At 30.2% G+C, this 21,640-nt stretch overlaps 1 protein-coding gene across 2 annotated transcripts; it reads left to right on the top strand.

Moving 5' to 3' along the window:
• The first annotated feature begins 1,724 nt into the window (after positions 1–1,724).
• On the top strand, positions 1,725–21,578 carry LOC118070925 (nucleoredoxin-like). 2 transcript variants are annotated; one of them, XM_035089804.1, is made up of 7 exons: positions 1,725–2,269; positions 15,690–15,959; positions 17,784–17,884; positions 20,216–20,411; positions 20,501–20,591; positions 20,686–20,828; positions 21,330–21,578. In XM_035089804.1, exons 1-7 carry the CDS (start codon positions 1,760–1,762, stop codon positions 21,555–21,557), a joined length of 1,539 nt encoding a protein of 512 aa, XP_034945695.1. In that variant the 5' UTR covers positions 1,725–1,759; the 3' UTR covers positions 21,558–21,578. The 2 variants fall into 2 exon arrangements, with proteins under 2 accessions (XP_034945695.1, XP_034945696.1); XM_035089805.1 differs by having other exon boundaries at positions 20,692–20,828.
• The last annotated feature ends 62 nt before the right edge of the window (positions 21,579–21,640 follow it).

Genomic DNA, 21,640 nt, shown 5'->3' on the forward strand with positions numbered 1-21,640 from the left:
GTTACACCATGTGTTTACAGTAGAAAGGGTCACAATTCGATCGCCATTCGGTCATTAGGGGATAATTAAACTTCCGGCTACCAATTCTCCTGTGTTCCCCTGCTTGGGTGAGACCTGTCTGACTAATGCGAGTTGGGTAATTTGAAAAAGATCTCACTTTTCAGTTCAACTATCCATATACAAAATTGACTGTCTATCTGTAAATAAAAATACAAAAACATCCATTAAATGGTCTATTATTAAATAAATTCATATTTTTATTACCTTTTATTGAAGTTAAAGCTGAATAAATTCAACATTTGGAATTCTGCAGCAAATGAGAAGATAGTATGGCTCGTAAAATTTGTAAAATACCCTTAGAACTTTACTTGCAGTAATTGGCCAGCTGTGACTCTCCCTGGTATATCTCAATAATTGCTTCATTGTACATAAAGTCAAGATCATCTGTCTATTCAATAAATTGGCTTTTTTTTGCTGGTTGAAACTGGTACTTGATTGGTTGAAATTAACTGGATTATTGTTTTCGTAAGTGGAATAGTTTTATTAATTCACTTTCCACAAATCGACATCACAGTTTAGTAGCTGTGTCACGCCTACTCAAGGTATATAATCGTGACTCACATGGATATATTTACTCAGGCGTCTGGTAAAAAAAAAAAACGATTGACTAAAGACTCACAGCAAGAGAGCATACGCATCTGTCGACAATCCGCACGTGATAGAATCTTTAAGACGTCTCTGGAATAAATTTTATTTGTCTTTATTATTTGATTGAATATTGTGAAATCATATTTTCTACATGTTTTCATCAGAAAATTGAATGTATGGATAAAGGGAGAAGTCAATTGAACGATTTGTAGTATCAACGGACATCTGCTCGCTCAATTGGTATTTTGCACTCCAAAATCATTTTGGAGCAAATCAATTAATTGGATTGCTATTTTTCAAAAATTTTTGTTCTACACTGACTAGTCAATGATGACAAATGTTTTAATGGAATATTTTATTGAATGGTATTTTCTTTATTTCAGATTTTGATTAAATAAACATTTACGAATTTTTGATGAATTTGATGGTGAAATAATAATTTGATAGTGTAAATAGTTGTTTCTACAGGTAGAATTACAGGTAAATGATGTCAATGACCTATGGTAGTGATAAAAAAATTATAAACCTCTTGATATCATCAAAGAATATTATTTTAGATCAAGAAAAGTAATATTTCAATAACTGAGTTGTTTGACTTAGAAATTCAAAAGCAAATAAATTTTTTTCAGCTATCTACTAACCAAACTCTTTTTCAAACTTAAAAAAATTAATCAAAACAATTATTTACTTTATTAAAATAAATATCCCTAGAAAAGATGATCTTTATTAAAATAAAAAAGCTTCATCAAAGAAATCAATACCATCATAAAATGCAAAAAAAAATTTTCCTGATAGTTATGTGATCGAGCAATTGACTCATCATTCACCTAGTTTGCTCTTTAATCTATACATTAGATACGACATGTAAATAAAATCAATCTAATCTCTGGTGAAGGCTGTAATTTCCCAGATAAACGTACAATCTCCATTTGCGTGTCGAATCTCCAGCATCCCCGTAAAAAAATCTCACTCCCCACTCACATGAATAACATTCGCCCCCGCGCGTTGCCGAGGAACAGACACGAGGGAGCAGACGCCGGTTTCCCTTTTGCTTCAGTCAGTAAAGCGCGCCGCGTTGGACTGTCGACATCAAATTACTGGGGGGCGCGCAATGGCTGCGTGTGAAACGTCCCTTGTTACATCTTCGGGTGCTATCCGAAAAATAACCTCCGGGTGTACCATGACACCCACCAATAATCCGACAGTGTGCTCTGGTAAATCAATCCCTTGGCAACAAAGACTCTTTGGTAAAAACTTGTTATACTGCAATCAAATAAAAAAGCCAGATGATGATTCCAAATCCTCCAGCGTTGATGTGAGCAGTTTTATCAGCGAATCTGGTGGTTCTACGTGCGAAGTGATCGGTGTTTACTTCAGCTTCATTAATGCAAGTGCCACGTGCGATGAATTTACTAAACAATTGTCTGATTTGTATGCTCATGTCAATTCTATTGTTGCGATCAATGGAGATTCTGACTCGCGACAAAAGAAAAGGTTTGAAGTGGTACACGTTGTCCTTTGGAGTAATGTAACAGATGTACTAGACTTTGATGAGAGTTTCAAAAATCATGTGGCTGATTTACCATGGCTAGTGGTACCTAATGAAGATTATGAAAGAAAGGTAAGTTCATTTATCTCTTCAAAAGCTGTTTCTTTATACTGATGTTTAACCAAATTTTTTTTTTCTCTTTTTTGCGTTGCAAGAATTTTATTTCGGGTATTTCGTACTTTAAAATTATTCCATTTCATTGAAGTGTATATATAGCAAATGGACTGAAGGAATATAAGCAGAGAATGAGAGTAAATATTAAAAATAGAATGTATAAGGAATAAAAGATACTGCAATTAATACAGTCAGTTTCCTTATAACTTATTCACCATTAATTACCGTACTCTAGACAAGTTTTTATTATGCAAAAAAAAAAAATGAATCAAAAGGTTCACCAATCAATTGCTCTATGAATGTATATCTGAAGAATTAATTAAACTTTGATATGATTTTTGAAAAATTCGAAAAACTATAGATGATAAACAAAATATAGACTTGACAAATAATTGATGAATATATATTTTAAAATGATTTTTATGTCAAGTGACAGTGTGTAATTTGAATTACTATCATTTATATTTGAGGTATATTCATCCAGAATCTAATTTTGAATGGTAAAATTGCATCTCTGACGTTCATGACAGTTTGTGGTTTGTATACAAATTCCATTTCAGTAAACAGAGTGATGGATACATTTCGTTTAATTTGTAACCCGGAATTTTCTCACCCTTTAGAATATACTCCCGAGTGTATCGCTGATGCCAACATTTTTTAATTGGATTCTACATCGTTGAACAACGTCGGGACGCTTCAATAGTCGTATCGATTACTCGTTACCGTCATTGTTGAGATTAACGAAGGAAAATCTCGTAAAACGCACAGAAATACGTCGTGGTGCACACAACGCCTACAGACCATGTAATGTTCGTGCTAATGAGAAAGAAAAATAGAAAGCAAGAGACGAAGTTAAAAAAGACGAAAAAAAAAAAAACAAAAGAAAACAAAGATGGAATGGTGAATAAAGAGAACACCAATAGTGTCGAAGAGTCAAGACTGAAAGGATATTCGATCGACACTACTATGGTGAAGCTTTGATGTTTTACTTCAAAATAATGCTAGTCGTCGACCTCGATAACTGTTGAGGGTGCTAGGTGTTTCCCATATTTTTTTTTTCTAGCTAATGAATATCTCATGTACATAAGAAGGATTGTACTAGACACACTAGCAACATAATTAAGTTCAAAAGTACTTTATTTATTTTTATTTCCAAGAACACTTAGAATTTCATGGATTGTTATAACAAAGTTTATTAAAATTTTTTTTTTTCTTGCTACTATCTGTAACTATGTTGGAAGAAAATGAAGAAGCTCTTATTGAAATAGTCGCTAACTATTAGAAAGTCTAATGAGCAGATCATAAGAGAATTTTTATTTAACTTTCGTTGAATGGACTTAAAAGTTTTCTCGTAAAATATGATGCTATTCTTTGCTAAAATAACTTTATTAATTTTTTATGATGATTAGCATTATCATGTCTATCAATATAATTAAATAAAGTGGAATTTAAATATCATTTCGACATAGAGATAAATTTTTTTTTTTGTAAAGTATTAATGATTTAAAATGTGCAGAGAATTGTAGGAAATGTTGTGAAAGAATTGGAATTCATTTGAAATAGGTGAAAAAAAAAATACCTAGGGAACAAATATTTAAAATTGTAGCACAATCGATATTACTGACAATATCTGTTAGACAATTGATTAAATATTTGTATTAATGGAATGTAGAATGTAATGTCTGCTCTTAAATTTACTATTTTCTTACAAAAACATTAAAAACTGTTGTAATTAATTAATTATTACCGAGGCCAGATCTAAACAATTGTTAATAAACATTTAATTAGATAGAAAAAGTAATTAATCCGTAATTAACTTAATTAATAGGTTTCTTACAAAATAATTCTTGTTTGATTGCGTGACGAAATATTATAATACTGATGTTATTACAATTCCTCAAATAATGATAAATGTTTCAAAACAATAAGAATAATGATTCTTTATTACATAAATTAGGTGCGTGTGTTATCAAAATTATTTTTTTATGAATTATTTTTGTAAGCTTTCTACTAAATACTTATCAGAAAAATTAATTAGAAGAATTTATTAAAATTTTTGTACGAAGAAATTTAATTAAAAATATCCATTAAGCGTTATATTATTTGCCAATTTTCTGCTGAAAGAAGAGAATAAAAAATGAATAATTAATGAATGTTTTTTTAATCAAAGATTCTAGTGGATAAAAAAAGAAATGGACTGAATGAGAATATGGAAAAATTTCCAATTTGCCATTGAGTGTTATATTTTGGCAGAAAATATTTTTCGCATTGTTATCATGTGTACGGTCGCGACTATTGATTTAGACCTTCAGTGAACTATGCACATCCAGGTGTGTATTTTTTTAAAATACCATTGAAAATATTTACAAATCTCTGTAAATCTAGAATAATCTTTTTGTTTTATTTCCATAAATACCAGTAAACTTGCACTCCCATGAACTGAGAGAAAAAAAATTAAATAAATAAAATATTCAACTGAACAGTTGCAATAAATTATTATACACTCTCTAGAAAAGAATCAGTAAATATTCACTGTTTGCAGTGATTTTTTATTAATTCATTTTTACACAGTGGACTTAGAGAATATTTTATGGCTCTAAAAAAATTATCAAGTGTTTCAATAACATTTGTTCCCTCTTTGGTTTTCAAAAAATTTATCATTATCAAATAATTAAAAATATTTTGAAACAATATAATATTTTTTGAATTAGAGAAATAATTCATCGCAATACAATATTTTATTTTTATAATTTTCTTCCCTCTATGTTATAATAACAAAAAAAAAACAAATCTAATTAGTTTGGAAGATAAATTTTCAATGGAACAAAAAACATAAAATAAATTTTTCTATTTTATTATTCAATCTAGAACGCTTCAAATGTAATTAAAAAATACACGTTTCTATAAAGAACAAAAATGGAATGAATGCTTTGTCTATTAAGAAAAAAAACCGTACATTGTTGATATACGTTTGATCTTCAAAATAGGTCGATCGATATAACAATTTTGTATATCTTTTATATAATACCTAAGACTTAGGAGGGGATGAATTCTACGAAGCAAGTAAAAAACAGGATTGACCAGGAGTCCTGGAGAATGTGAAGATGCTGAGAAACGAAAAAAAAAGACTTGGAGAGAGGAGAATATAAAAAGATTGTGTGAAGCGATGCAAGAGATTTTGACAATGCGGAGACACGCTAACGTTGAGTGTCGACATTGCAATTCTGTTTCGACGACGTGAAAAATATGAAAAGAAAGTAAAGATAGTTGGAAAGAAAAAGAAGGAAAAAAGAAAATCACAATACGAGGTAGGAAGTCTCGCCAGGTTGTTTTGCAAAGTCATAATTTTTTTTTTTTTCGAATACTACCATTTTTCCATTTTAAAGTTCCAGTTTTTAAACTTTTGTTCTTACACTGATAATTACAGACATCGATTTCCCATATAGAGGAGCAATTGTGTTTCTATTTAAAATACGATACTAGACTATTAGTAAGTACAAGGGAGATTTAAATTTTAAATTGATTACTCATTGATGCTTTTAACCCTTGAAGAGGAAATTTCGTTTCTATTTTATTTTAAATGCTCTGCAAATTTACCTTCTTTAATCGGCAAACATTACTATAGAAACGGTGGATTTAGTGTGACTATGGTGAACCCAAGTTCACTGCTAAACTTGAACTTAAAACTTAAATACACACATCATCAAAACCTGTCAGCAAAGTGGCGGCTTCTAGAAGTACAAAGAGGTTTAAGAGGATTAAGGATTTTCCAATGCTTTTATTCACAATCACATCAAAAACCAACGCTTGATGAAACCAGCACACCAAAGAATCGTAAATAGCCAAAAGATTGTTGAATTACATCAACCAAAAAACTTTTTTGTTACCCAAGAAAACAACTTAAAAGTTTGGATTTCATATAGACATTAAAGATTTGCTGCTTTATTTGATTTATGGTAGTTTTTAACTTGTTCCTTCTTTTTCGTGAATATATTTTCTATTTTTGTTCACCTCCTGTCTCAACGGTGGAAGTAAATTTCTCAGGTAAAATTATTAAAATTACTAAGAATGATAAAGATGATTTATAAAGTGGCTAGAACTATGTAGTTTTTGTATATTTTTAGAGAGGAAGAAGCTGAATTTATGATGCAAAACCAAGTCAGACACATTAAAGCTTGAAAAAAGATCGCATAATTTTGCGGGTGAATGGAAGTTTCGTGTTGAACATTTTGGATTTAGTGAAGCATAAAAACCAATGATCCGTGTTCTTGATTGTTTCGTGTAATCAAATGTTATTTTATTATATGAATGGTTTATCGACATATTAGCAAATCGAAATGCATATCAAACATGATTTCCTTTGTCACATAATTGAGATTTTCTCATTAACTATTTTATCGATATAAAAAGAAGATTTGTTCCAACTTTGAACAATAAAAATATGGTATGGATAAAAAATATTCTAGAATGGTAATTTGCAAATTTAAAAAGTAAACATTACTTACAAGAAGTGGATTGAAATTCAATTACTGAATGTGACCTAAGTAAACATGGTAAATTGCTGAAAAATAAAAATAGATAAAAAAAGAAGCTAAAAAATAATACAAATTTTGCTGTGATGCAGAAAACTGTTAATAAAAAAAAATGTTCATCAATTCCATCAAATCACTTTAAAAGTTTTTAATTCTTCTAAAAACACTTGTCAATAAACTGCCATCAAGCTAGACTATTTTTTTATCTTCATTCTGGTGATATAGTGACTTCCATTAAAAAAATGAGTTGTTATACACAAGTTAGTAGAATGTATCTAGATAATAAATAGATTAAAAAATATTTTATTCATCTAGAAGTATAGTAATAACGAAAATTAAAATGTGCAATAGCTAAATAGTTGAACAAAAGTACTTCCTATCTTTTTTCGAGGTGAATTGACGACCCAGATTTGCTTAGAATGACTTTAATTCAGGTCTGGAATAGATGAAAGATCAGGTAGAAGAGAAATGAGAAGTAAGAAAAAAGAGCATCGTAAAAAAATCAACGTTTTAAACTTTTCTCTTTACCTAACTTTAACTCAAAGATTTCATCGTTTTCAGTAAAGAGAAATTATTTCCCAAGAACTAGTATGGTCGGCCAAAAGAAAAGATTAATGAGTAAAAAAAATTTTGTCATAGAAAAAACTGGATCAAGACTGGAAGAAAACGTGTGAAGTTAATCCCTCGGCAGGTGTAAAGAGCACGAAAATATTAGTACTTCGTATCTCACGCAGACGCGGTTTGAGTTTTCCAAGATCTCAAGAGAGTGGTACAGAAGCCAAGGAGAGAGAGAAAGCTATGGAGAAGACGACGAATGAGACGCAATAAGGGAGAGAAACCTAAGGGAGAGAGGAGTGAACTTACAGTGTCGTTGTTGAAGGGGCGAAAAGGACACTAGGGAGATAGGGTACAGACGAGTGAAAACTACACGAAGGACGAGAGTATCGACCGCTCAACGATATGAACGAGTGAAACGGTCGAGACATATCCAACGAGTGAAAAAAACCCTGGTACTGAGGGTGTGTATGCAAACCCTACTATTCCCTGGGGTGGATCATGACATAAAAATGTGAGCAGGTGCGCTTCTTGTTGGTAAACAACCACAAAAAAACTGTGGAACTTTTAGAGCTTAGTCTCCATCACTATTTTCAAGAATTAGTATGAGGTATATTGCAAAAAGCAACCATATTTCATGACTTGTTTAACTTTAGCTATCAAAATCAACAAGCTATATGATAAATAAATAATTTGTACACTTGACACAATGTGTAAAGTAATTATAATTTAAGCCACCAAGCACGAGCATGAAGAAGAAGAATAGGAATGTAGCAGAGCAAGGAACATATAGTTTCCAGATAGAGTTTGCTTGGTATTTTTACACACGTTTGTAGACAACTCACCCTTATGCTGATAGTGTATAGCTATGGGGGTCGTTGCAACCCTTCTGAGAGGTAGTCTGATGCAAGAGAAAGTGTACAGTGGAAAGAAGAAACGAAAAGGGTAGAACAAGTATAGAAAGAGTAAGTCACCTTCTCGTTTCATGGAATAACTTGATCTCACGATCTTCACATTCAGTTCTTACTTGTTTACGCGGATTTTTATATCAAAGAGCATATAAATATTGCGTGTTAACAATATAAAAAGAAACTTCAAGGTTCTTTTGTAAAGGAAAATTTGTCATAGCAAAGGAATATAAAACAGTTTAAATGAATGTTTTTGTCATCTAGACGTTTACAAGCTTTGACTCTTCTTAAGGATATTGAAATCACTGTCACTGTGGTGGAAAGAAAGATAACGTTGTAAAAAATCAAATATCTTTTGCAAATAATACTTCAGAATAGAGTATTTGAGATCGGCAAATAAATCTACAGTTGTCTTGACGTGTTTATTTCTTGCAGACAGCTTTGAAGAACCATCAGTATTTTTTGTTTTCTTTGGATTTGGTTATTGATTATTTTTATAGTGAGTTTAAAAATTAAAACAAATTGTTATTTAATAAAAGATTAGAATGTTTGAGCGTGGAATAAAATTATAAAAATAAAAAATGCTGATTAGATAACTGATGTGAATATTCTCATGCTGGTGAATATTAGTCTGGATTGAAATATTTCTAGATGAGAGAAGTTATGGCAATCATTTTTTTAGATTAAAAACTGAGCATTCATAAAATCTCACTTTTCAAAATCTCTAGAAAATATTGAAGATTTTTCGAATAAGAAATAAATCTATGAACAGATGGAGAAAAATTTTTGTGCTTGGATTTCTCTCAAATGAATGATGCAACTAATATATTCCTACCTAAATGCACAACTTTCCTCGTAATGTAACTTCGATCTGGTTTCAATGTTAACTTGATTCTGGTACTTTAATCATCTAGAAGTTCTAAAAAATGCATAAAACTTGAACCAAAGATATTTTATGAATGACTAAAGCCATTAAAATTTCTCAAAGTGCAATCAAAGTTTCTAAATGAGATTCATATTTGATAAAATTTTAAGTAGATCTGTTTCAAGGGTTTTCTCGTCATTTGATTAAAAAGGAAAAGACTAAAATTCCACAATTATTTTTGATCACTGCATCTTCAGAAAAATGGAAGAAGATTTAGAGTACAGTTATTATTTCCAAAATAAGAATGAGAACAAAGATTAAAATAAATTGTCCAAAATAAAGTCAAGTATTTAATTCAATTCAGAACTGGCATAGATATCGGATAAAGTATTTAGTAAAGTATTAAAATATCAAAGTAAAATAAGCTTGTGATCTTTATTAAATCCATTATTTGTAAATAGATTCAATCTTTCTCAGTAATTTAATCATTTTACGTTACTAATGTATTCACTATTATCCACTCTAAATTAAACTTACTTGCTGTAGATCGTAAAATGTTAACAATAATTGTAAATTACATACAAACTGATTTGTTATGTTTTTAATTAAACAAATGAATATTACAAGTTTTTTTACTTAACATGAAGCATAAAATCAATTATTTAACACTTTATAATCACTATTCCATGAAACTAAGGTGCAGTGTATGATTCTCAGGATCAAAGTAATAAAAGAATAAGAGCTTTTAATGAGCATTTTTTTTGCACTTAGATAGCAACATTTCTTGAACTGTTTTAAATAAATTAATATTGATTGGTTGTCGATAAATTACATATTTTTATCTTTATTGACTTTTTTATCAGAAGCAACGACACTTTTAAATGAATTCAATATTATTTCCCCAAGTGGCTCAACATTTAAACAGTCTTCTTTTTTATTTTTCACATTCAATGCATAAGAAATTTAATAAATTCAATTTTAAATTAAAAATAATAATAAATTAAATCATTCAAAAATAATGTCTTTGAGTTGGAGACATAAAATGAAAATATCACAGTGTAAATATTCTCTTCTAACTCCACAATAACGAATCAATCATCAAGATTATTTCAGTGAAACTTGTAATTAGCATCCTTTACCCTCAATAAATGCTTGTTCATTGAAAATGCCAATGAGTAGACTATTCGATTTCAATATTCAATAATTTCCAATATTGAATTTAATTTCCGTATCAACCAGTCAGAACTGGGGCTAACAAGCCATCTCTGCTAGGGCATTTAAATCGTATCAAATTCTTAACAAAACGAAATACTATTCAAAGATAAATGGAGACAATAATGTTGCCAATTTCCAACGAACAGACAATGACAAGAGCAGCATCTGATTGGTATTAACATATTCTTGAATAGTTTAAACTATTACATTTTTGCCTACATTTTTTTCATGTAATTTGAATTAATTCCAAGTCAATGACTCATATGCTGCGTACTTATTTGAAGAAGAAAATCGATTCTACAATTACTGATAATCGTCGACCCTCGTCAGACGAGCTTATTGGGCGTATAATGTTCTTGGATAAGGTGGAAGAGGAGAATGGAAGAAAACAGAAAAGATCGTCAAGTATTTGCTGGAATCACAAACATTTAGGTCCTGTGGTAGATATCTGGTAAATTCAACGAAGGGGTTGGAACAGCCAACTGACAGGTTCCTACAACATTGTTGTAGTAGAGACACAATGAAGAAATGTAAACCTTCGGTCAATATGCAACCTAAACCACAGCAGACGTCTACGACGAAGATGAATTGTGGTCAACCTGTCGTTGGATGCGTGTATGGTTATACCAGCATTTGGATATTGATTACATGCATTAATAAAAATAGATATCCAGTATTTCGTGGTTTCAATTATGTGTGGAGTGGATTTCAAGGGTTTTTTTTGTGGATTAATTTTGTAAAATCTCTTGAGATAACTTGGAAACAGGTTTAGCTTATATCGATATAAATAATGATATACTGGAAACGTTTATGGGCACTTTAATTATATTTTTAATTGCATTTCCTGTCATGCGTTTATTAATTGTCCTATCATGCAATATTGTTTTTAAAAGCATACTTCTACCTAGGTTATGAAATTACTTCTACGGGAAAAAGCTCTTTCCATGTGACATAGAATGTATAGAGATTAATGTAGATTGTTTATAGTACAAACATATTTTCCCAAAGACTGATGTTTTATCGTGATTTTTCATATTTTAATTTAAAATTATTCATAACCTTTTTTAATAATTAGATTTTTATATAAATTGATTTGAATAGGAATTCATTTAATAATGATTGATACAGAAGACAATTTTTTTGAGCAATAAATTGATTATTGTGATGTTAACTCTATTTGCAGCTTAGCTTTTAGTGAATGAACTTCATTTAGTAAGTATTAATAGCTGTTATATATTTCATTATAGATTATTCATTTCCAGGTGAAACAGTTTCTGTAAAAGCTTTAGCATTAAGTTAACAATAAAAATAAATAATTTCTGAAAGTAAAAAGTTATTTCTTTAGAACAAATATCTGCTTAATAAATCTGAAGGTACAATGAGATCTCTTTGGGGGATAGCTTTTAATCCAACAAAATTATTATAAATAAATCTTAATATTTCCTAAAATAATAACAATATTTTAATTTTTCTATATAATAGTGTCACCCTCCAATGTTGTAAATGTGATAAGGGCGTAGATATTTTACGTCTCATACTTTATTAAAGGGGTCTACGAACCTCGCACCCTAAAGCTACAGTTTATGAGTATTTCCCTTCGTGGTATTTCATATTCTACTATAAAATATTTCATACTTCTCGAAATGCTCTATAAGATTATTTGTGAAATATAGTCATAAATAAACTGCTCATGTTTTTTTATTGTATCCTTCCTATTTGATCTGTAGAAATACCCTAGGCCTCAAGAACTTCTGAAAGGATTTCAGCGATTGCTTTAACCTTTAGTCCTATTTCAAGGTCAAAAAAATAAGGAATTGGATTAAACCGAAGTACTTCGTGACTTTCAGGCGACGTGCATGGTTTACAAGAATATTGGCTTTAGGTTTGGAATGGAATCAAGTGGAATCTGTCTAGTGAAACACACTCATCGATATACTCGGTGGAATCTCGTCAGTATTCAGACTATTCCGGTCCTCTAGGGCATATCACTTCATCCCTCCTGACATTTCCCTGTTTTGTTCATTACTATGGCAAACTACTCAATAGGTATTCAGATAGCTATATACATATCTGTAGATTGTCCAATATGCTTTTGTATTCATGATACATATTTTCAATTGTCCTTAAGAAGTTTCATTTTGGTTTTCCAAATTCCAGATGATAGTTGGGAAATTAAAAATACTGAACAGTTTGTTGAATGCACTTGATTAAAAAAGCTTCAGTGAATATTTTCTAGATGACGAAATTTTATTTTATGTTGGTGAATTAATTTTAAGAGAATTTTAATTTTTTCCTGCGAAAATTTAAATTCTTTTAAAACTGAAAATTTTTTTAATTGAATTTTAGAATTTAAAAAATTACCTCTAAATGTAAATTTTAATCATTTCTGAGTAAAGTGGTCACAGGACGATTCTCTGAAAAGCCGTCTACCACTTTAAAACATTCTCTATTAAATACACATACTTTCCAAAACTATGCTAATCAATTTTCTAGATACTTATCAAAATGCAATATTTTTATTAAAAAATAGTTATTAACATTAATGTACACTGCAAATCCAAGTGCATTCTTGTTACACATCTAAACGTATTAAATATGACGTCACCCATTTGATTAACATTGTAGTCACTTTTTACCCATTTCGAAACGCATTAAAAGTGACTACAATGTTAATCAAATGGGTGACGTCATATTTAACACACTTATCCGCATTAAAATAATGCATTTTGGGAAACTGGGATTTGCAATGTGTGTCTTTGTAAAATAATTACTGAGGATAACTCAAATATTACTTACAACAACCCAAAATTCACTGTTAAACAGAAATATTTTTACTTCTAAACTTCAAAACGTAAACTTGTCTCTTCTTGCATTTACATTTAGTGAAAAAATTCTCTCCGTGTATAGTATTCATCCGTGCTGCTGTTTATTAGCGTATTATTTCTAAAGCTCTGATAATACTCATGTGTTATAAAGTTTTTATGGCCTCATTACAGAACTACTATGGCATATATTCATGTTAAAAAGCAATGGCTTTGGAATTATACTCATATACTTATGATAATGTAATAAAGTTAGTCGACAGCACGTAATGAGGTGAGTTGGAAAATTGTGCGAGAGGAAATTGAGGTTGAAATTTTTAGGATTTAAATTGTATACATTTGGAACAATGAACATAAACAAACAATGAAATGCAATTTAACGTATATGATACCTGTTGTATCTTCCTTCCTTCGTTCGTTTCATATCAACATTTTATCAACAAGGGTTGACTATCAAATACGTGAATAAAATGGAATATTATATATACCAGTAAGAGATATGAAAAAAGAAATTCTTTCAAAAGTATTATGATTATTTGTTTTTTTTCTCTTATTTTCTATTATATTATATTTTATTATAAATATATTCTATACTTTATATTATATTATAATATTTGTTAGAACATAAACAAATGAAAATCAACAAAGCCATGCTGATAAATAAATAGATAGAAGAAAATATTGTATGTTATATTTCAAAAATATCTATCACAGAAGCTAAAATATTTGATAAAAATCAATTTCATCGCTTTGTGAACCGTTCAATTCAATTTATATAGCAAGAATCGTTTTATATCACTGTATAAAATATAATATGTTATTGTATTTGTTTTATTATTTAATAAATTTAATGCTCCAAAGTGCAAATGATTGCACAGTAATAAATATAATACTATAGAGTAAAAAATAAAATATTTAAATAATTTTTAAAAAAATATTCTACTAGTTTATCTACTTGTGTTTAGATTTGTAATTAAAATAATAAATGTTTTGTAAACAATTTATGAAATTCAGAGCATATTAACTTTTAATTAATGCAATCTAGTTCATTTATTAAAGTATATTTTCAAGCTACAAGCTTACATAATAAACTTTTTGTGAACTGGTTTCTGAAAAACGTTATTCGTACTTTCTTTTGAAGATTAAAAGAATCTTGTATACAATTTTATGCAAAGTAGAAAAAATAATGAACTATGTTAATATTTATAATAATTATAGCAAGTTTAAATAATTACATCAACAATAAAGCTATTTAGAAATAAATTTCTTTTTCAGTTATTAAAGTTAAATGAAATATTGAACGTAAAACTTAGAATTAAAGTTTATCATTTATTTATGAAAGAAAAATAAAAGTGACATACTAGTGTTGGTAAGGTAAAATAAAAAAAGTATCGCAATTTTCTTTTCAGACTACTGAGGTCTTCAATCTAGCACCCATCGTTCATTTTCTCTTTTTCATCTTCTTCTCACTGCAACCCCCTCAATCTTTCACTGACCTTTGAATCATTTCGCTTAGGAGTTACTCATAGCTTTTTTCTTTTATTTTCTGCGGCTTTTTATAACTTCTTTTTTTTTGTTATTTTACCTTTCTTTATCTTTTTTCTTCCGGGCGTGTTATCGTTTTGGTTTCCATTTCTCTGCGCACATCATACGTTGAATAACACCTTGGAAATGCCAGACGTACCATTTGAATAAAAAAAATGCTTTTTATATTTCATCAACTCATAGAATTTTTTCCCCTTTAAAAATCACATTTGTGCATCCATCATCATCATCATCTATTTGTTATAAACTTTATTATTGATGTCTATCTATATGTTCATTTCCAAAAAAAAAAAGCTTATGAAGAGAAAACAGAAAGTGCTATAAATTTCATTTTTAGCAACCATTTGAATATTTTAAATACTGGAAATTTATATATTGAAAGCATTAATGGGTATTGAAGCATCGAATAACGTAACGGGACAGAAGAGTGCACTCGAGGGTTTTTTAATATCGTTGATGCGAGGCGTCAATGCTTGGGTATTGCTTGGCTGGGGATGCCTTTGACGACAAGTCAAGACGACAAGAGCTCTTCGGTTGTTGAAATAGAATATACATATATACTATCGATGTATATATTACAGACAATCTTGTCTACTCATGTATTTACACATTCATGTTAAAATTTTTTCCAGCGTAATCGCCATACTTTGGTATTCCAATGAATTTCTTTAACTCTTGGCGGAAAGAAGCGTGAATATTATACTTTTAAAATAAGAAAAAACGTTTCTTTTCTTTATTTAAATTGTTAACTTCTAACTTTTATGCTAAATTGGCTCAACTCTCAAGTAATCTCAAGCAGTTGTAAAGATTTAAATTGTGAGAACTTATTTTCAAAAAGTTTGCAAAAAATTACTTGCTTCTTTTTATTTTATATTTTGTTTCATCATCATCTCTAGCTCCGTAACAATTAAATGAATAAAAATAATTTTTTTCCAGACAAGACTAACACGAAGGTATCGTATCAAGTCTGGAGTGCCAACGTTGATCCTTTTAGAAGGAGCAAGTGGATCTGTGGTGACACGAGGAGGTGTTGAACGTGTTCTAGAAGATCCAAGTGGCGTTAACTTTCCATGGAGACCTCCACATCCAAAAGCAACGCTTGAGGATGGGCCCCTATTAGCGTGTGGAGCGAGGGAAAGTAAAGAACCAATGCTCCATGAAGAATTAAGACATTACATCAAGGGTGTATATTTTAGTGCTCACTGGGTAAATATCTTGGTCAGGAAATGTTGTTTTATCTAAGGTTAAGAATAAATAATAAAAATGTCTTGGTTAAAGCTAGCAGATCAACTCAAGCACTTGAAAACATTCTGACATATATCGTATTTGTTGTATCAATGCTTAAGTATTGATAAGATTCGTATAATATTCATGATATTGATGTTTTCTGGGATTTAAATACAATTTAAATCCACGATGAAGGGTTCCAATTGTCGTTTCAATATGTAGATCGATAAAAAAATTCAGTAAATTCAGAGTAAATGTCATAAAGTTTTCAGCAGGTTTACATCAGCTCACATGGAATTATATGAATCAAGATTGTGCAGCATATGGATGTGCACTTGGATGTTAAATTCGAAAATTATGATTGGAAGTTGGATGGAACATGCTTTATTAGATTACAAAGTTATATCATAATTCTATCTATAAAGCAGAAATATTTTTCAAAATGACATAAATACAGTCAACATCTCAATATTGATGCTCTGAGTTATAGGTAAATTGATGCTTTATATAAATTATAAAAAAAGCTAATAAAAAAAGTAGGAGCTTTGAATGCATCTGAAGTAGACTTATTGATATCAAAAGGATTCCTAGCAATGGTGAAAAAAATTACTTGATCATAAATATCAGAGCTGATTCAAGCAATCAATTAACGAAAATCAATATCTAAATATATTTTCATTCTGTATAAATAAAGTTTTTCTTTTTCTCAATATTTAAATGCACACTCATAAAATGCACAATCTTGTTGCAAACTATAATGCAAAGCTCTCAAAAGCTCAAGGTATATTTAATATTTATTGTACCATTTGATTATGTAGATTTTCTATTTTGATAGATTCTGATGGTGATATTTAAATAAGGATATTAATGTTAAAATGATTTACCATAAAGTGCATAAACATATTTATAATATATTCCATCTTGATTGCTGTTGTTTTTACAATAATTACAGCAAACACCATTGTATTATTTTATGCAAATGTTATTTCAATTAATAATGCAAACTGAAACCAAATATATCATCATTCGTTGATGTAATTTTAATTAAATTAAACTATTTGATTGTCAATGCATCAGCATAAATAATGATTTCATCAATTTAAAATAAATTATGTTAATATTTATAAATATGTATATATATATATTGACTCGTTGAATTATTTATATTTTGCTATTTCTGATGATCATCAGATAGTATTGAAAAAGTAATTTGGTATTCACTGCATAGGTTTTTGAATAAATTATAAAATAATAAAATATGATTAGCTTCTAAAATATAAATGAATTATGGAAATAGCTAAGATAAATTTTCAAAACATTTAAAATTAACCATTACTAAAAACTTCAAAAGCTGAATAAAATAGGAAAATGTCAGAAAGCAGATAAACCGTTCGAAAGGCCAACGAAATATTTATGCTACCGCGCGTATTTTACTTTCTTTCCTCCTCTTGACTCAATATGCAAAGGATTTTCTATAGTTCTGGAGAGTTAAATCCTACGTCAAGCGGGGGAGATGCTAGAGACGCGATTTATTATGCTTCAGGATACGCAGACGTTGTTGGGAACTCAAGGGTGTATTATTAATGCTCCTCTACCATTGAATCAAGACAGAGTATTAATGAATAATACTCTGAATAAGCTCATCGATCAAGAAAATTATTATGGTTATTATTATCAGCATCATTATCACGGTATTATTCGAATCTAATAATATGTAAGGCTGTTTGAGGAATAAGAGCTTATATAAAAAAAGTTCTTTCACTTGTTACTTATTTTCTCTAACGATCGATCTTTCTTTTCTAGTGCCCACCATGTCGAGCTTTTACTCCACAATTGGTAGATACTTATCAACGAATAAGGGAAAGAGGTCACAATTTTGAAGTTATATTCGTCAGCTCTGATCGGTAAAGTACCTTTTTAAAATTTTAACATAATTTTGCTTTTACTTCAAAAAAAAAAAAAAAGAATGATTGAAAATTACTATTTAAGGCTATTGGATCAGTGAAATTCTACTTTCTGTCAATACATCATTTATTAGCACTCTAGTAATTACCAGAACTAGTAATAATTAAAGTTAGCATACCAATAATTGGTGGTTTTACTCCAGTTAGTTTCAACTTTCTATTCTGAAACTAATTTTCTTTGTTCTACCTAGTAATCATTCATACAAACCAATCCATATATTTAAAATAAAATGTTAATTAATTAATCAGTAATGAATAGTCTCGTAAATAGCGACAATTTCATAATGAATGTAAAGCTTCATATGATTTAAATAACTCGCCAGCGGATAAAAATGAATTAATAAATATGACACAAAGCCATTTTTAAGATGCATTTCAATTTAATTACTGTTGTTCTCTTCATGGATCTACACCCGCACTTTGCTCATGTCCTCTCAGTTTTATTTTATCGAATCTAAAAGAAAGCCTTGCACGAGGGCTGGTAGTATACTACTATACATTTCGACGGTAGAGAAAAGAACATTATTCGGATAATGGCAATGGCTTGGAGGGTGAAGGCAACGGCAAGAGGACCTACCAACCCTAGAGTATCAGCGAAAGGCACGCGGGGAATTACTGATTATACCAAGGGTTCCTTTTTACGGCCGACAGTCAAGAAAAACGTCCTCTCTTGGTGGGAGTATAGAGTTTTGCTTCAGCCCTTGATATTCAGTGGGGTATCAGTAGTAGTAGCAATGCCTACCATCTTTATATACCCTACTAAATTTCCTACAAACGGAAAACGAGATCTGAGAAAGTAGTTCAAAATACTTGGATCCCTTTTTTTCTTTATTTCTCTTTATAACCAACGTGTAGTTTTCAAACGTTCTCGAATGAAAGTTCAAGCGTTTCGTGAAAACCCAAACGGCCTAGAGCGTTTTTCACTTACCACTAGATTTCTCTTTCTCTCAGCGTCGCTTTCCTTTGCCTACACGTTTTTGAAGCTTACATTGGCTGCAATCCACAAGAGTTTGGTGAAGAAGCCCTGTCTCTTTGTTCACTCATGCCTCACAGCAACTCTGCCTTATGCCTTTACAAGCTTCATTTTCTGCTGTTTTTTTTTGTAACAGACGTATACGTCTGAGGATCCAAAACCTATGACATGAAGAAAAAAAACTGAGTTATAAAATTGCCAGCTATTTGATTTCAACAGCAATGAAGGGGAAAACCGTGTAGGGAAAGTAAGCTCCAGGGGGTGATTGTTGCACGGATGGCTTTCATGAAGCTTTATGGAAAATCGATGTAGTATCGTCCGGACACCAAGCTCCAACAGGGTTATAAAGGAGTGCGAGAGGAAAGCGGAGAGGAGAAAATGATAAAACTTGCTTTACTTAGAATTTTGCGTCTCGCTTATCTTTAATATAACTGCAGTGACTCTGAATAATATCCAAAGTGGCTACTATGTAAAGTCATTGCATATAATATGTCTTTATGTAATGTACGGTTATGTACTCGTTAATGAAATCTGATTTTATATCTTGTTATCGTTAGTCTACAAATAACCCTTATTATAGCTTACAAGCATGGGGCAAGGTTCACTAAACTGATGATGCAATTGCTTTAACAATGTACTACCTAACTATTTATTCCCTTTAAAAGTTCTAACAATTATAATGATATCAGAATTAATGATGACTACATAAAAAACAACTCTAAAATTATTTTTCTTACACAATGACGAAAATGACATGATGTTTACCCATCAAATGTGTTTTGAAATAGATTAAAATTATATTTTAAAACTCATAAAAATTTTTTCTCATTTAGCTTTTCTACCTAAAACACCCTTTTAATGTTATAGACTAATGGCATTATAATTATAATAATTAATTATTTTTGATAAATGTCGCAAACTGTTATTATTTATAATTTTCGCAACAGCTCACTGCTGGTATACAATGTCTATTTTTCTCTGTTTACTTCCACCAAGCACAATGAGTGAAAAGATAATAGGGAAAAAACTTTAGGGTGGTTGCGACTAATTCACGAGAGAGAGTACTAATAAATTACCACTGCATCAGGTAATTTTTAAGCTTACTCTAGGCAACTCTCTCGGCTATATGATATTTGAGCGTACATAAATTTGATGTTACATATGGATACGTTTTTAAAAATTAAAAGAAATGTATATATATATATATATATATATATTTAGTAGTAAAAATTTTAAACCACAACGTTTAATATGTGGCTCTTGTGAACATTTATTAATTTATTCCCATGTCATTTCAGGAGTGAAGAATCTTATAACGTACATATTGAATCGATGCCATGGTTAAGGATACCGTTTGGACATGAAGAGCGAAGGAAAAAGTTGGCAATAGCCCTCGATGTTCAAGCGATACCTACACTTGTCATCCTCGATCCTCGGGACAATATCATCACTCTTGAGGGTCGTGGAGAACTTCTAGAAGACCCTGAGGGGCTGGTAATGTGTTCTCTTTTTCTCACTTTGTGCTTCCAACATGATTCTTTATTTTAGCTTAGTCAACTGATTTCTCTTCTTTTTCTCTCTAGAATTTCCCCTGGACCACCCGACTGGTTAACATTTTAACCGAAAAATACGCCACATCATTGCACGATGCTCCTGCAATAATTTTATTTGTTGGTGAGTAAGATATCTATTGTTTTCTATTTATCATTTTTATCAAAATCGTTAGTAGAGAAAATAAAATTGCTTACGGATATATCTTTGTTTGAAGCTTCAGAGGGTGAAGACTGTGAAATTCAATTTGGTGAAAGTGTTCTCTTACCATCTGCAGAAGCTTACAGGAGAGAGAAACCAGACTATGATCCCAATTATGATGATCCTGATGATATGCTTCAATTTTACATCGCTTTAGACGTAAGTTTATATCGATAATTTCGTTACATCACCATAAATTTCCATAACTTCATGTTAGCTATTAGTATTATAAAAAAGTTGACGGATTAACTTATGTAAACATCACCATTTGAATCATATAATACTTGTAGTTCTTACAACTTTAACATAAGAAGAGTCATAATTACAAGTAATAATTGAGAAGTATCGTTCCTCGACTCAATCTTCTATTAATCATGTTGAGGTAGTTTGATCAGTTAAACTAACAGAATGTTATCAAAGTTTTCGTCAACTTCGATTGAAGTACTAATATATATTTATCAACTTTAGTTTATGAATAACTGAAGACAGTTAAAACGATTTGAGATATTAATACTCCAAATAAGCTAAACTATACTAGATGCAATATTCATAACTATCTCAAGGAATTTTGATATAAAATATTAAACCCATAAACAAAAAAGATAATCTTACGGAAAAATTCCATTTTTTATTATAAATGACTCTTCACATTTATTCTAGTGCGAAACGTCGGACATTCTACGAGAATTTGTAGGACTGGATGACGCGGTACCATTGCTCACTGCCATTGATATCCCACGAGGAATTTATGCTGTGATGGAAGACGGTGCAGAAATAACAGTAGATTCTGTTCAGCAATTTGTTGATGGCTTTAGAAATGACAAACTACCAATAAATAAAATAGCTGCAGTGCAAAAATCTTCAAAAAATGAGAAAACAACTATTTAAAGTACTTAAAATATCTTTACACACTGCCAATAATGTAAAAAATGTATTTGTTTATGATTTAAAATTAATATAAAATTGTATTA

This window comes from Chelonus insularis, unplaced genomic scaffold (assembly GCF_013357705.1).
Source record: "Chelonus insularis isolate UGA/USDA-ARS -01 unplaced genomic scaffold, ASM1335770v1 contig_70_pilon, whole genome shotgun sequence".
NCBI classification, from domain to species: Eukaryota; Metazoa; Arthropoda; class Insecta; order Hymenoptera; family Braconidae; genus Chelonus; species Chelonus insularis.

Excerpts from the sequence above, each read along its gene's own strand:
- LOC118070925 (XM_035089804.1), top strand. The coding sequence starts at position 1,760 with ATGGCTGCGTGTGAAACGTCCCTTGTTACATCTTCGGGTGCTATCCGA. Across the intron at positions 15,960-17,783 it reads TATATTTTAGTGCTCACTGG|TGCCCACCATGTCGAGCTTT; the intron begins GTAAATATCTTG and ends TTTCTTTTCTAG. Across the intron at positions 17,885-20,215 it reads ATATTCGTCAGCTCTGATCG|GAGTGAAGAATCTTATAACG; the intron begins GTAAAGTACCTT and ends ATGTCATTTCAG.